At 36.1% G+C, this 12,818-nt stretch overlaps 1 protein-coding gene across 1 annotated transcript in view; it reads left to right on the forward strand.

The window, feature by feature from the left end:
* Nucleotides 1-292: 292 nt before the first annotated feature.
* The window catches only part of LOC104169006 (putative homeodomain transcription factor 2), a gene marked incomplete at its 3' end in the record, with an annotated part of 38,233 nt that continues 25,707 nt past the window's right edge, over nucleotides 293-12,818 (forward strand). Inside the window, exon 1 of the mRNA XM_009709809.1 lies at nucleotides 293-337. Coding sequence (XP_009708111.1) covers nucleotides 293-337 — 45 coding nt within the window. The remainder of the gene's footprint in view (nucleotides 338-12,818) is intronic.

Here is a 12,818-nt window from a genome sequence, read left to right on the forward strand (position 1 = left end):
AGAGATCATCTCTGTGCCACCTGTGTTTCGCTGGGAAGGATGGACGAAACTGAGGCTTGTGATGTCCTGTAGCAGCAGACTTGTAATTTTTAGTTTACTTAGAGGAGAAAGCCCAAACTCACACTCGAATAGTAATGAGGCAAGGTGTAAAGTAAATATAGCTGTTCAGTGCTTTTCAGGTAATGGGAGTGTTTCTACATTCCCTATGTTGGCCTTTGTAGGGAACGTGGAAGTAAAGTTCTGTCTTTTTCTGTTAACAGCCTAAAATGACTGTGTGAATTCAGTGGAATAAATGGCGTCCAAAGTAACTGATGCTATAGTTTGGTACCAGAAGAAGGTAAGCTTTCTATTTGTTTTTATGGTGGCTTTAAAAAAAAAAAAAAAGTTGGCATATTGTGTTTTATGTGTGAAGTATAATAAATATAGAATACTGCTGCATTATTGGTTAGCGTTGTATAAAACTGAGCAGTGTGAAACTTTTCTTCCAAAAGTAAATAAATATTTAGTGACTGTATCTAGTGAAATGGGATAGCTTCTGGCCTGTGTTGAAAACTCCTCTCTCCCTTGGCTACTTGTGCTATGGGGAGGAAAAAAAAGGGAAAGAAAATTTTTGTTCTCAGTAGACTGTTAACTAATGTACAGGAGAATGTTGTTTATGTAGCACATAAATAAATCCTTGTATTCAAATAGAAAGTAAGAATTGAAATGTATGTTCTGTCAGTAACAAGAAACTGTAATCCATACCCAAAAGAGATGGGCTAGGGCTTTTTAGAAGTTAATTAGGAAAAAAAAAAAAATGGGAGGGAGGATGTAGTCATTTGGAGATACATAATTACAGTATCACCTGATACTGTATCTTTTCATATTTGCACATAGAAATGTCAATGTCTCTCTAATTTGTTATTTTGACAATTTCAAATCATCATATTCTTTTGACATTGGCATGCCAGTTGGCTTATTCACTTAAATTACTTTTAAAAAGCTGAAAAAATTGCTAAATTTTGAGATATGCTTCTTTACTAAGATATAAATAAGGTGTGATGATTATGGTTTTTTTCTTGGCTTTCTGTGATTTAGTTAGTTTCTATGAGTTATTATTTTCCTTGAACCTCTGGCTGTCTTCTTGACAGGATGCATTCTCTTTAGGAGAATGATGGCAACAGTCTTCAAAATAGAAATTCTAGTTAACTTCTGGCTAAGCAACAGTTAATTTCTGGAAATAAGACAATACTAGTATGCTTTGCTGAGGTCTTTACAACTGTGAATTAAAGGTACTGTTGGAAAAGCAGAAAAATGAATTTTGCTGACTTTATTTAACTACATATTTAAAAATTGAAAAAATTCAGAATTTAATGAGGATTTTTTGTTTGTTTTTGTACTGTGTATTCTCTCCCTTCTCTTATTCAAGCTTTAAAAGAGGTATTTTTGTAAAAGTATCAGTGGAATTGCATGGTGGTTTAGAACCATTTCTTGATTGCATGTCAAATCCCGTTTTTTAAAGATTTGGAGGATGACTTGTAGAAGGTTTAGTGTAACAAAATTCAGTGCAGGATCTTATGAATGGGGAAAGTGATGCTGATTTTACCGGCTTCCACTCATTCTCTAATGAATTTCATTCACTCGCACTGTCATACTGATAATAATTACAAGCACGAAGTTGTGTGCGAGTTTGGTTGGACCAGTACCTCTTTTGTGCAATACCAGAGATGCTGGCTGTCAGATCCGCCTCACATCTCTGACATTTTTTCATTGGTGACGATGAACTGGTCTTTGGACAGATCTTTTATGGTATTCAACTTTATATGTAAATAGTCCTTTGATGCAAGAAAGAGTCTAATCTCGGTAAATCTTAAGTGAAGTTCATACTTGTTATCTGTTTTTCTTTCTTTTTTTTTTTTTTAAATACATGTCTGTTTTCCTGTCAGCCATACAGGAAAAGGACTGTCGTATGTAACATGCTCCAGCTTTCCATCTTCCTGATGTTAGGAAGGCAGGATCTTCTGCTGATGAGTCACTGTGCTGTGATCTTACAGAGGGCAGGCCTTCTGGTCTTGATATAAACAACACATTCCTCAATTTTACTTTTCCTGGGATGCTGCTCCTAACAGGATTACTCATTATCAGTACAGGTCATTCTTTTAAACCTTGTTCTGTCATTTTTTTCCAGTGATTTCATACATTTCCATTTATTTCATTCATAGCAACAACAATATTTCTGGTGCAAGTCTCTGTAGGCTTTTACAAAGGTCTGCTTGGCCAGAAATTGCATGCTGCCTTTATGGCAAGGAGTTGTGATGAGTTGACTCCTGTTACTTCACGACAGACTGTGCTATCTTCAGGAGGGGTAAGATCTTGCATAAACCAGATGTCAACGTTTTCTGTGCTGTGAACAAAATTTAATTGCAATCCACATGTGGACTGGGGTCTGCCAAATGAGCAGGCCTTGCTCCTTTTGGTATGAGGAAGTGGAGTGTTATTTTGGGACAAATGACTGCACTGCAGAAGTGTTGCATCTCATGCAAATGTTCATGCTAATTAGATTGTTATTCCTTAGGTCCCAGTTACTGAAGGTTCTCCTGGATGAGGCTGATAACCCCAAGGGGTTTTTTACCTTTGCAGTGCTGTGTGTCATCCTTTCCTGGGAGAATCTAGGCTCTTTCACCCATGTCCTTGACTTACTTTCTTTATATGTCTTACATGGCACAGTATTTTTTTCCCGATAGATTTGTGGTTTGCACCAAAGATTTCAAATTGGGAAACAGGAAGAGCTATGCTCGTGGTTAGTGGATACCAGACCTTTTTTTGTCCTTTCTGATACATTTCCATTATTGCTTACGATGACAAAATACTGAACTCTGTGAGCTGGTGGTTGCTTTCAGTTTTAAATTTTTATTTCAGAGTTGTCAAAGTTGTCCCACTTGCCTTGCTTTTTAGATCTGCTGATTCCTCACAACAGTAACTGAAATTGGAAGTGGGGAGGGATCAAAACTTAGCACATTCTGGCAGTAAAACATTGTTTCTGGGGCAAGAGAGAACCAGAGTTGCAGTCAGTATTGATCAAATTGATATGAATTGCCTACATGACAAAAATGAGGAAAATAAAGTGTTATTTTGGGGAGACATTTTCAGATTAATGAATTGGTATACAAATGCCCTAAAAAAGAATATGAAGAACTTCTGATATTTCTACTCTTACATAAAAAAGAAAAATATATTTGAGTAGGTGGAGACTGTGTAGGAAATATTGAACAGATAACTTGCTCCCTGTGTTTCTTTGTTTTCAATTTTAATGTATTATTTGGATGTATTTTTTGAAGTATTTATTTTATGTCTCTCTACTGACTTTCAAAGGTCTGTTGGTTTCTCAAAAGTAAGGCATTTTTGTATTTCTGTAATGGAAAGAGTTAAGCAATTGAGGTCTTCCAACCCTACTTTAGGCAAGTTTTCCAAACACCATGTTTACTCATATGACTCATACTATTGTCTGAAATTGAGCTTCTCACATGAGGATGATTTAGTAATGCGCTTAATCGTTTAAAAGGTCAGACTTTTTATTATGTAAACTTCTTCGTTGTTGTTGCAATAGCTTTACTCTGCTTTTAGTGCATTGGAGCTCTTGTTTACTGCCTTGTAAAAATACAATAATCAATTCTTAGTTATTTTAGGTTGGATTGTAGGATTTCAGATAGTGTGTTACACCAGCTTGTTATTTGAGATATAAGATTGCATGGACATAGCTTTGCTGCTTCCAGTGATAGCTTGTGTTTCCCAGCTGGTATGAATACTTTTGCAAGGCATGAAATCTGAACAGATAAATCCTGCTAGATACAGGTTGGCTCTGTAGAAAACAAAATAAATTAAAATTCTCCTATGTTCCTGGATGCACTGGGGAGTGCAATGCTGAGATATTTGTGTGTCAGACAGGGTTTGTCTCGCTTGTTTTCACCACTTTCTACTGCACTGGTTCTTGCAATAAAAGGGTGTGGCAGGGTTCATTACTTTGGTTCCAGACAGCTACCGAGCTAATATTCACATATATGCACTTGCTTAGTTAATATCCTTAGGATTATGTGTATTTACCAAATACTGAACTTGCTTCAGGTTTGTAATTGATGAATTTTATGGAGAAAACCATCATAATGTTTCCTCTGAAAAAACCTGACACCCCCCAATTGTTGTAAACAATTTCAGTATCTGATGGCGTACCTTTCTGATACTGATAATTTATGCATTCTTGAAGTATTGCCTCAGTAACTGATGGTAAACATAATAAAATTAGTGATAATCTAAAATATTGCTTGTATTGCTTGTAACTTAAGCTTTCTGCATTAAGTCCTTTTAATATTTTCAAGTTTTACAGATAATAGTACAAGTGCAATTTTTGGTCTGGTTTCCAGTTTGGAGACTACATGTAAATTTACCTTAACAACTTTCTGATTTTCGATCCTCACAGAAGCCTTGCTGCTAAAATGGGGAACTTTATACAAATTTGTTGATAGTATTGCAGGAGATAATCATGTTGTTTCTTCTCTTGGGGATGGTTGTAGGGGAAGGCAGAATGGAACTTAATGAATTGAACCGGAATCCTGCACCTGTTTGCATATCAGTTAACTTTGCCAATGCGGCTTTCCCCATTTTGGGTGTCCCTTGGGTACAGCTGGTAAAGGGCACAATAGAACAAATGAGGTGTTTTGTCTCTCACAGATTTAAAGGGCAAAATTAGAGATCTAATTGCATGCTTTAAGATCTGTAGTATTCACTATTTTACAGCTCATTAGTCCAAGATTTTACTTGCCAAGTTAATAAATGAGGAAATAAAATGAAATTATGTCATTCCCTGAAACCACCTGATTTCCTTCTTGGCACTGAATTTACATGATGCATTGGTGACCCTGACAACAAGGCCAGTTTTTGCCAAATAGTCAGGCTGTATGGCTATATTACCTAAACTTCAATGCTGAAACTGCGTCAGTTCAAAAAGGTCTGGCTTCAAGTGCCAAAGATGGAAAATTGTTGGAACTGGCTATTAGTGAAAGCACTGATGGGGGAAAAAAAAGTATATTTCGAAGTGTTTCCTTCCACATAGTGCTGGGATTTGGTACTCAACTTGTCATCTGATGAAGTAGTGGGGATTAACTTCAGCACCTTGTTTGGGTGATAGAAAACTCAAGTTTCTGAATCTTGTGCAAAAGATCACTCAAAAATTGGCGTGGTGGTGGAACGAAGCAGGCTTGCATTTTACCTGGCTGTAGGCTGCCATGCCTGCTTTGCCTTCCCACAGACTTACATGCACTTATCTGGTGAGTTTGGTCAGGGGGCTAATCCAGTTACAACTGAGACTGCAGAACTATAAGGAGCTGAACCTATCTAATGGTGGTGGTGGGGAGAGAGTGAAGAGCTGAAATCCCTCTGTCTTGAGAGGGATTCGCTGATTCTTGAATTGTTTCATTACGCCTTGTGAAACTATAACCTACCATTTTCTTTTCTCTTCTTGAGTGATCTCATTGATCTTTCAACCACCCAGATGAATGCGCTGGCACAAGGAAAGTGTGCCATGGGAAGTGGAAATGATCAGGGGCGTAAAGGCAGTGCTGTTTTAAAATCCTGGTTGCAGTGTTGGTAAAATTGCTGGATTTTCAGTGGTCTTCAGGGAATTACACTGAATAATGAAGCTGTCAAAGTGGTTTTCTTTTCCCAGTTAAGTCTTGAGACTGCTTTGTTTTGTGCAAGTACATAATTGGGTTTTTTTTTTTAAAAAAAAAAAAAGTGTTGCAGAAGTCTTATCCTTAACCCTTGGAGAGTAACCGGGCTGTGTTAACAATAGTGTAGCCAGTGGGTCGAGGGAAGAGATTATTCTCCTCTGTTCGGCACTTGAGAGGCAGCATCTAGGGTGCTTTGTCCAGCTTTGGGCTGTCTGGTACAAGAAAGGCATTGACATTCCTTGGCAAGCCCAGTGGAGGGCCACCAAGATTGTTATGGGGCTGACACATGTGAGGTACAAAGAGTCTGAGAGCTCCTGGTTTGCTCAGTCTGGAGAAGAGAGGGCAAAGGGGAGAGCTTACTGCTATCACAACTACTGCTTTGGAGGCCGTGAAGGGGTTGGAGCCAGGCATGGCCATGAGAGGTGGTAAACACAAGTGGAAATGTGGGAAATTCTGATTAGATGTAAGGTTAAAAACATTTAACATGAGGTTTGCCAAGCATTGAGACAGGACCTCAGAGAGGCTGTGAAATATCTGATCTTCAGATATGTTTGGATCTCTACTGGATAAGTCCTTGAGGAACCTGCTGTAACTGGACCAGCTTTGCACAGGAGGTTGGGTTAGATGACCTCCAGAGGTTCAAACCTGTGCGATTCTGTGATGACTTTAGTTTGAAGTTTGAAGATGAGTAAATGTTATTATAAGGGATTGTGATTAATTGCACTTAATGTCAGAGATGGAATATTATTCAATTTGTGCTTCTATTCAGGTTTTACTCTATGCTGCACTTAGCACCAAAGAAATGGTACCTGAAGTTAACCCTGGTGTACCGTTCATGTCACTGAGAAATGGCTTAGAGTAGGTGTTAGTTATTCCTGTACTCTCATTTAGTTTAAGCTGCAAACTGTTTCTAACTATTCTTATGTATATAGTTTTCCTTTATGTTTAATTGTGTGATGAAAAAAGATGTTTCACCTCTTTAGTAGATATGCTAAAATCTGTAAACCATTGCTTGGGGCAATACATAAGACTGACTGTTACCAAGAATTAATCTGTAAAGAATGATACAGAAAAACTATTAATATATAATTGATAAAAGTTTAATTATATATTATTATACTTTGAAAGGGACATATCTTTGAAGTAAGCTTTGGTAGAATTATTGTTCAATGAAATGGCTGTAAGTTCAGTGCTGTTGCGGTTATTGCCAGAATTTAAGTAGGTCGGTAGTTGGCAATTCAAACAGTTAAGAATAAATAACTCTTAAAGTTTTGAATTGCTTCATTTTACTCTAAATAGTTGGTTTCAGCTCTTCCTCTGGGACCGAACAGGGAGAAGGGAGGGGAATCCTGGAATCTTTTACTAATCAGTGGTAATAATTCAGCAGTCATAAATCCAAAGCTCTGCACCTTAGGATATACAGCTTTAATCCCTTCATTGTCCTTCTCCATTTGACTAAAAGTTACTAAAGGCTTTGTTATTAGCAGACAGTGTACAACTATTATATAGTGATTTCTCTCTGTGGTTTGTTAGCTGAGTTTGTCTTGTCTTAGCTTAGCTTAGCTTGGCTGCTCCACATACCCACCATAAACAAAATGGAAAAAACCCTGCCTACCACCCTTGAAAATGGAAAACATCCTAAAAAAAAAATCATCCTAACAGTAGAAATCTACTCCAACAGGGATAACTATACTGCTGAACTACTAGATTATTGCCTCTGCTGCAATTGGGATTATTTCATGTAAGAAACAAAATGGGGTTTAAAATAAGTTTTAATAATCCTATTCTGAATTTTGAGAAAATGAGAAAAGATTTGTCTAATATCTGAAACTGTATACTTAAACTAAATATGAAGCATTTTAAAAGATATTTTAAAAAGAATAATATTACATTACAGAAATTATTTATATATCAAAATCTTTATTAAAATTGATACATAAAATCATATAGCTTTTTGGAGAATGTTAGACTTTAGAAGTTAATAAAGCATATTAGCTAATAGTTTAACACTAAATATTTTAATAAGATGTTAAACTCTTAATTTCCTTCGTAGACAGTCCAAGGAAGCAACTTTGTTTTTTATTTACGAAACTCTGTATCTTGTATCTTTTGGATTTGTAATACTATTGTGATGTTGCTTGTAAAAGTGTTTAGAGGTTTTAAAGAGCAAAGCTTAGCATGCAGGTTTCATTATTGATAAACATTAAAGTTTTAAGATCCAGCAGGAAATACTATGTATTCTTAGGATTATAATCTTTGCTAGTCTGCTTGGTCATAAATTATAAATGTCTCCTGAAATATTGATCAATTCCATTAGAATCAGAAGGCCTTGTGAGTATTGGGCTACAGGTTGATACCATCACTACATTAGCTTAAAGCGAATATCAGTGTCATTCACAAAGCTCAAATTCAATTTTGATGCACATATGGTTTGTTATGAGAAAGAGACTGGGAAGAAATATTAAGCAGTACAGAAACCTTTTGCACTGGGCTTTATTTGAAGTAAAAATTAGCTGTGTTTTCAGTACCATACCTTTTTACTTAGGCTAACTGCTGTTAATGTTGTAAAACCAATCTGTACAGGTGCCAAACAAATTTTAGATATGTAAAGAATTATGATCAAATGCTTTCTGAGGTATTTGATTTGGAAGGAATAAGTGCAATTATTTTAGGTAATTTCAAGAGGTGCACATATCTCATAAACAGAAAATGTTATGAGGAGTCTGCACTTAAAAGGGATCTCAAATTTATTTAACCTTTCAGTAAAGGGCTAACTTTATCAAGTGAGTTTATTTTTGTCAAATGTGTAATTGTATAGCTTAATATTGCATGACAAGTTACATACAAGTTAATACATTATTTTTTTTTTGACAATTAATTACTTGAGGAAACTTTTTTCCTAGAAAACTTCTTTGAAAATTTATTATACTTAGTTAATTTAGGTTGCTAAAACCCCACTTTTCCATTGTGAAAGGAGACTGGCAGAGTTTTCAGTCTTTGCATGTAATCCCTTATCTGCTGGAAATTTTAATAACTGCTTGAAGAATAGTTAATTCTGCAAACACATGAAGGAACAGAATTCCTTTCATCGTCTTTACTCAGTGTTTATTGAGGCACAGTGTCTTGAGAACGGAACACTTTAGAGGTAACTGGTTTGGATAGACTGGATAGCATCTTGCCATTAAGGGAGACTGAGGTGCATGATTCTGCTACAGGTAGGTTATGCCACAGTTTTTTGTATCTAACATATGATTTAACATATGATGTATCTGTAACACATGATGTAACATACTGACAAGTTTCCTACAACAGGGTTGCATTGCTGTTGATGCTTGGTGGTGAAAGTTACATTCAAAAATTATAAGATAGGCTCTTTATCTAACTTGAATTAACAAATGATTTTAAAAAGATCAAGGGAGACTGTTTTTGTTAATTTATTTTCTGCCAAATCTTAATAAATAAATAAATACTATAGAATACAAATTTCAGATCCTCATTAGGTATTTTATAAATTAAATCAGAATGAATTTCTGTGATAAATCAGATTAAAATTGGGATATTGTGTTGAGTAGTTTGCCAAAAATAGAAGTCTATTGCTAGTTGTAGAGTGGACCAATGGATTGAAAATATCAGTGACAAGCTATTCTGGCACTAAGTCTTGAATAGATTTTAAAAGCATGATGTACTGTTGTATTGGACAATTTTTGGACCCTTGTATTTTGTACTTTATATATTCTTTAAAGGATAGTGCAGAACTTGCAGCTATAATGGATGAGACTCCAGGCAGAGTTGGTGGGCTGAGGAGTATGTAGGTACTTGAGTTGATTGGGGCCTTCGTGTTGACCTGACAGTTCCAGGCACAGGAAGCTTGCACACCTGTGGAGGAGCCCTGGGGACAGTTGCATATTGAGGGAAAGCTTGCTTTGATCAAGTTTTATGTATATTTAAATTATTCAGACTGGAAGCGTGAATCATCTTATCTCTAAAAGATTATTCCTTCATTTTATTTGCCTTTAGAGCTTAATTTCTTTGGCATTGCTAGATGCTAGACTTCTTTTCAGTGTCCTGCAGGTATGTACGATTTTAAAGAATTGCATGAATAGCCAAGAGCTAGAGCCTACATGCAAACATTTGACAACTTAGTATTTATATTTAACATGAAACATAATTTAGATGCAAATACTTGTAAATCAAAACTCTTTGAAGATGGAATTGACTGGTGCTCTCAATAATTTAAACCTGGGAATGTTTGCTAGTATTAACTTACGTTCTTGAATTCATTCAGGAATTACATTCTTGAATTAGATTCATACAGGTATCTAGCATCTCTGGTAATCATTATGTGTTTTAATTTAGGTTGTTGTCAATGAAAACAATGTTTCAATGAATTCTGCAACATATGTTTCACAAATTGTAAATGTGTTTTCCTGACCTAAGGTAGAGAAGAAAAAAAAATTAATGCCTAGGTTTTTTCCTTGGCTTGTTTCAGTAACACTAGTTCTACCTATTTTTGTTTAATATGGGAAATGAAGTGTACCTGTATGCTACTTTATAACCATGCCTTCGTTGTCATGCGTTTCCTCCTGATACACTTGCAAGAGAAGTATAGAGGGATGCTTATGCAGATGGAGGGAAGGGAAACTGAGTATCAGGTCTAAATTTGATGTGCTAAGCATGTACGCCTGATCCCTAAAGTGCTTCTAAAACTTTCTTAAAACACAAAGAGATGAAATTAGGTAGATTAAAAAAATTAAAAGATTGTGAGTGATTGTAATGATACTTGCTGTCTGTAATTATCCTTTTTAACTCTTTTCAGTTTGCAACAGAATGCCTTTACTTAATAGCCCTCTGCTCAGATTTTAATAATTAAAGTCGATCAGAGGTGATTGGCCAGACCCACTAGTCTAATAAAACAGTTGTAAAAGACCATCTCTCTTAAAGTTGTTTTGGTTCTTTCGTTTTACTTCCTGCTGGAAGAATTGCTTTATAGGGCAATGTCAAAAGAAAACTGTGAATGGCAAAATCCCTACTTCTTGTCTTTTTGTGGAGACGGAAGCTGCTACGTAGCCTTGCGGGAGGATAAATGCTTGTAGGAAAATATAACTTTTACAGCAGTCAACTTCCTTGCCTTAGATGTCTTCTGGGATCTGTGTTTCCCAGAATTCCTTTAACAAACAGTCTGTTATTTGTCTAAAAGAAGAAGAACGCTCTTATAGAGACTCTTTCACCTCTACACCAGTTTCAGCTATGAACGGAATTAGGAATACAGAGTTTGCTTTACAGCTTTATTGGCACAAAGGCTTCCTTCCGCATTTGTTTCTTGCATAATCGAGAGGGAGAAGACTTGCATCCCCTTTTCTGTCTTTGCAGAAAGAAATCTGGTTTGGAAGTTAGGACAGGAGGACACGCAGTATTATACAGCACAGAAACCTCACTCAGGTCTCTTCTCAGTAAGTTTCACGAAGAACAGGAAGGCCTGAAATTTCATTTAAAATGTATTTAGAGAAAAAGCCAGAACAAATAGATGTAAATGTCTGGGTGGAGTGGTTATTCAAGATGCTGACTTTTTAATTGCTGGCTATTATCCAGGTGGAGTTAGCTCTTAAACTTCCTTTGGTTTAATTACCTTAATTGTAGCAAGAGCTTAATTCTGCCCAGTACAGTGCCTGACTCTCTAATTATTTTCTACAGTCTACATTTTTTTTTTTTTCCAAATGAGAGGTGCAAAGTATTATTATTACCAAAAAGCCAGTAGAATTTTTTTTCAGAGTTTTAAGGTAGCAAACTATAGAAATTGTTTGTGTGCTTAGCTCTTGTGAATGGGAAATATTATTTAAATTTTAAATTCAGTTCACTGTTCTTACTTTCAATGTTAGATATGCTTTGAACTTTACTGCTATAAATTAAATTCTCCCTCCCCAAAAACCCCCCGCCCCGATGGGTTGTGTTGAGGCACAGAAGATGCCTCTAGATTTTTTGTTTCTGGGTGTGTTTGCCTCTTGGCTTCCCTGGATAATTTTTTGCATTTACATCGAATCCTTAGTTAAAAGATCTTTTTTTAACCAAGAATTACTTTTTTTAAAAATAATAATGTCTTCTAATTTAATGCTGAAGATTGAAATAGTAAAAGACAAATCGGAACAATGTTTTCTGGTTTAAGGTTTATGTGCTTGTACTCGGGCCTTTTCTGTCTGTTCCAGTTTGTGAACTGGAATAAGAAGTCATACTCTTGCAGTAAGATTGAATTCAAGCAGGTTCACTCAAATGACGGGGGTTCCTATTGCCTCTCTGTGAGGTGTCTGGGCCAAGCTGCTTGTACCAGCTCTCTGCAGGGTCAGTAAAAGGATTTTGAATCTTGGGAAGTGTGTCTATCTCTCCCTTGCGACCTAAAAGCGATCTTGCACTTAACTGCTCAGAGTTTGTGATATGAATTGAACTCCAGGTACCTAGCAGTGTGTGAGCACATGCATGTGCATACACGTGTACATGTCTAGGTAGAAGTGCTGGGATGGAAAGGTTTTAAAATTGACATAGTAAAAGAGATCATTACTGAATATTATCTAGAAACACTGTCTGTGCAGAGTTCAAAGCAATCTGATGATCTTTGATAACTTCTTCCAGAACTTGAATATATTGTCCTGTATATTGACTTGTTCTTGTTGCTTTATCTTACATATGAATTTCCTGAGGTTAAAGATTGCTCTTCTTCAAAATATCTGACAGTCATAGAGTGGCTTTCTTGTATCAACAAGTGCACAGTAATTTTTCAAATTAACTATAGCTACCTGCATTGATGGCTATTAAAAATGAGAGAACTCATCAAAACTGGTCTTAGTGCTAGGATTTTAAGAGGTACTTGCAGGATCAACCTTTAGTCTTTCTATGGTTCTGCTCTTACAAATACACAAAATTTTCTACAATGCTGTGGTGAGGTTAGAGCCTGGGAGAAAACAATTCCTTTTTTATTCCAATTTTTTAACTAAAAACTTGTTCACATTTAGCGAAAACTAAGATCTTTAGAGGAGTTTCATGAATAAATAAGCTAGCAGCTTAATGAAAGCGAACAAATTTGGGAGTCAGTCTACTAGGAACATAATTTCGTAAGTGCTTCAGCAG

Source organism: Cariama cristata, unplaced genomic scaffold, assembly GCF_000690535.1.
Source record: "Cariama cristata isolate BGI_N322 unplaced genomic scaffold, ASM69053v1 scaffold8231, whole genome shotgun sequence".
Lineage (NCBI taxonomy): Eukaryota > Metazoa > Chordata > Aves > Cariamiformes > Cariamidae > Cariama > Cariama cristata.